The sequence below is a fragment of the Bison bison genome, unplaced genomic scaffold (assembly GCF_000754665.1).
Source record: "Bison bison bison isolate TAMUID 2011002044 unplaced genomic scaffold, Bison_UMD1.0 scf7180017847066, whole genome shotgun sequence".
Lineage (NCBI taxonomy): Eukaryota > Metazoa > Chordata > Mammalia > Artiodactyla > Bovidae > Bison > Bison bison.
The window spans coordinates 43,587-46,384 of record NW_011477639.1 but is presented as its reverse complement, the minus strand read 5'-3'; the positions used below and the strand labels follow the sequence as shown (position 1 = coordinate 46,384).

General features: G+C 56.1%; 1 protein-coding gene across 1 annotated transcript in view; it reads right to left on the bottom strand.

Moving 5' to 3' along the window:
• Positions 1 to 1,181: 1,181 nt before the first annotated feature.
• The window catches only part of CPT1B (carnitine palmitoyltransferase 1B (muscle)), an 8,635-nt gene continuing 7,018 nt past the window's right edge, over positions 1,182 to 2,798 (bottom strand). The window contains exons 17-19 of the mRNA XM_010841497.1: positions 2,500 to 2,669; positions 1,891 to 1,983; positions 1,182 to 1,706 (exon numbers count right to left, since the gene is read on the bottom strand). Coding sequence (XP_010839799.1) covers positions 1,623 to 1,706; positions 1,891 to 1,983; positions 2,500 to 2,669 — 347 coding nt within the window. The 3' untranslated portion in view covers positions 1,182 to 1,622. The remainder of the gene's footprint in view (positions 1,707 to 1,890; positions 1,984 to 2,499; positions 2,670 to 2,798) is intronic.

Here is a 2,798-nt window from a genome sequence, read left to right as displayed (position 1 = left end):
CCAACCATCTCATCCTCTGTCGTCCCCTTCTCCTCCTGCCCCCAATCTTTCCCAGCATCAGGGTCTTTTCCCATGAGTCAGTTCTTCTCATTAGGTGGCCAGAGTATTGTGCCCTACTTTGTTCTAATATTATTCTGGTTAGCCAAAATGATCCCATTAAAACTTACAACCGATTATATCATCCTCTGCTCAAACCCCAGTGGCTTCCCACATCATGACAAGAAGCTAGAGCCTGGCCTACGAGGCCCCCGCTGCCCCTCCCCTGACCTAACGCCAGCCACAGGCCTCGGGGACAGTTCCTCTACCCCAGCAGGCTCCTCCCACCATGAAGCATTGACTCTTGCCACCCTCTTGGCCTGAAATACTGTGCCCTCAGGTATATAAATGGCCCCACTCGGGAAGGCCTGGCTCTGCCACGCTGTCTGAAATTGCCACCCATCCCTTCTTTGTTCCTCCCCTCACTTATTTTTCTCCTTAGCACTGATTACCATCCGACTTACTATGTAATTTGCTCATTCTTCTTGGTTATTGCCTTTCTCCCTCACTAGACTCTGAAGCCCCACAGGGAGGGATTGTTTTTGCTGGTTCTGCTCACTGCTGTGTCCCAGTGCTTAGCACACTGAGTGCTCAGTAAGCACTTGCTAAATGGATTACTCAAAAGCCTCCTGGTGTCCCTGCCAGCCGCTCCGTCCCCGGACCCATGCCTGCCTCACTGAGTGGTGACATGCTCGTGGGCACGTGGTGCCTTGCTCACCACGGAGTCTCCCGCATGGAGCCAAGGAGACGGTGGCTGCTCAGCAGAAACTGGCTAATAAGAGAAGGCCGAGGACTATATCTAATGCACATTTGGTTCTCAGCACCTAGCGGAGCAATGAGATCTAGATTTGTTCAGGCTTGTGGTAATGGTAACTGAGTACCTCCTTATACTTTCATATTAATTTTTTTGTTTACTCGTAATATTATTTTAATAAAAAGCCGGCCTGAAGGAAGGAATGCCTGTTGCTCCAGATTATCCTGTGCGCCCTCACAGACATGACTACCTGGCACCCAGACTCAGGCCTGGGACTGCAGCTCCTCCCTATGCTGAGGCCTCCACAGAGCTGTGCTCCCGCCCAGGGAGGTACAGAGGAGGCAGGTGGGCCCTAGCTCCAGCACACAAACAGCGGCGCCAGCGAACGGGTGGAAGTTCTAAAGCAAGAATTTATTCCAAGTGCATGTGTGGGTGTGGGCAGCAGAGACCCATATTTACAGCAGGTCAGAAGCCTCTCAGGCTCCAGCCCTGGCCCTTCCCTGGCCACCTTGCTGGCCTGAGCTAGAGCAAGGGAAGGGACTCCTAGTCCCCCACCCCCCAAAAAACCTACAGGTACTTAAGGGCTAAAACAGAACCATACAGCCTTATTTTTATTAGCATCTAGCAAGAAAAAAAAAATCAAGATTCCCTCCAGCCCTACTTCCGCCACCTGAGCCCTCAGGGAGCAGTGTCAGCTGGGGGAGCACTTGTTTCCGGAGATGTTCTTGGAGCCTGGGCACCTATGCGCTGCCACCCCTGTGCCTGCAGGCCGACCACAGGCCCCCTCCTCCACTCTGTGGGGACAGAAGGGCAGCTGGCATCTCTCCAGCCCTTAGCCATCAGCCTTGGGAACTTGGAAAAGATTGGCGATGTCTAGCAGAGCTTGGCGGATCTGGTTCCCAAAGCGCTGGGCATTCTGTGGAAGTCAAGAGTTCAGACCAACCTCCAGGCGAGCCCCTGCCCCCTGGCCCCACGAGCAAGGACCCTTCCAGACGTGCCCTGGGGGCGAGCCCCCGACCCCTGGCCCCAGGAGCAAGGGTCCTTCCAGACGCGCCCTGGGCCGACCCTCCTCAGGCAGAGTAGCAGCAGGGCAGACTCACTGTCTCTGAGCTGGAGAACTTGCTGGAGACGTGGAAGAAGATGGTGTTCTCACCCGCGATCATGTAGGAAACTCCATAGCCGTCATCTGCCACCTGAGGCAGTGTGGAGGGTAAAAAAGGAGAGGTGAGCTGACCTTGAAGATCTGAAAGCCAAGCTGATGTTATCCTTGTTCTGTGGACAAGATTCACAGGAAGGGGCCCACCCCCAGGAAACCGTGGGAAAACAGAGGAGCTCTGTGCCCCAGGGTTGCAGACCCCACCAGGGGACCCACAACCTTGCGTCCCCTCAGGAGGTTCAAGAGCACCGCCTCTCTCCACGGCGTCTCCAGCTCCCTGACCAACTAGCCTGTGTGAATCTCAGTGGCAGAGCTGGACTCTCTGTAAGCCCCCTTCAGAGAGCGCATCAGCTCCAGGCAGGGTCACTCCAGCAGGGGTGAGGTCCCATCCACTTTCCTCCCCACAGGTCGACAGGTACCCATTCTGTTCCCATGCCAGGCAGGTCCAGGCCTGTGCTCTTGCCTCTGGTCTGACCCCCTTGAGTCCCTGCACTCCCCAATGATACGCCCGTCCCCTAGTCCCGCCCACCTGCCCACCTTCAAGGGCACTTACAGGGCCAAAGCCACCGCCAGCACCAAGGTGTTTGGGGTACTTGTTTGGGTCGAACATACGGATCTGGAATTGAGCGATCTGGCTAGTGGAGAGGCGCCAGGGTTCTGAGAGCACCTGTGACAGGGAGGCCCTGCAGTCAGATGCTCTGCACACCTGCAGACAGTGGTACCTGAGCACCTGTCCCGGCTGAGGATGCAGAAGGGACGGATGCAGGGCCTTCCTGACTGTGGCCCTGGTCCCCGGTCTGTTCCCACTGTCACAGCATCTGCACAGAACCCTCCATCATGGGACCTGCCTGT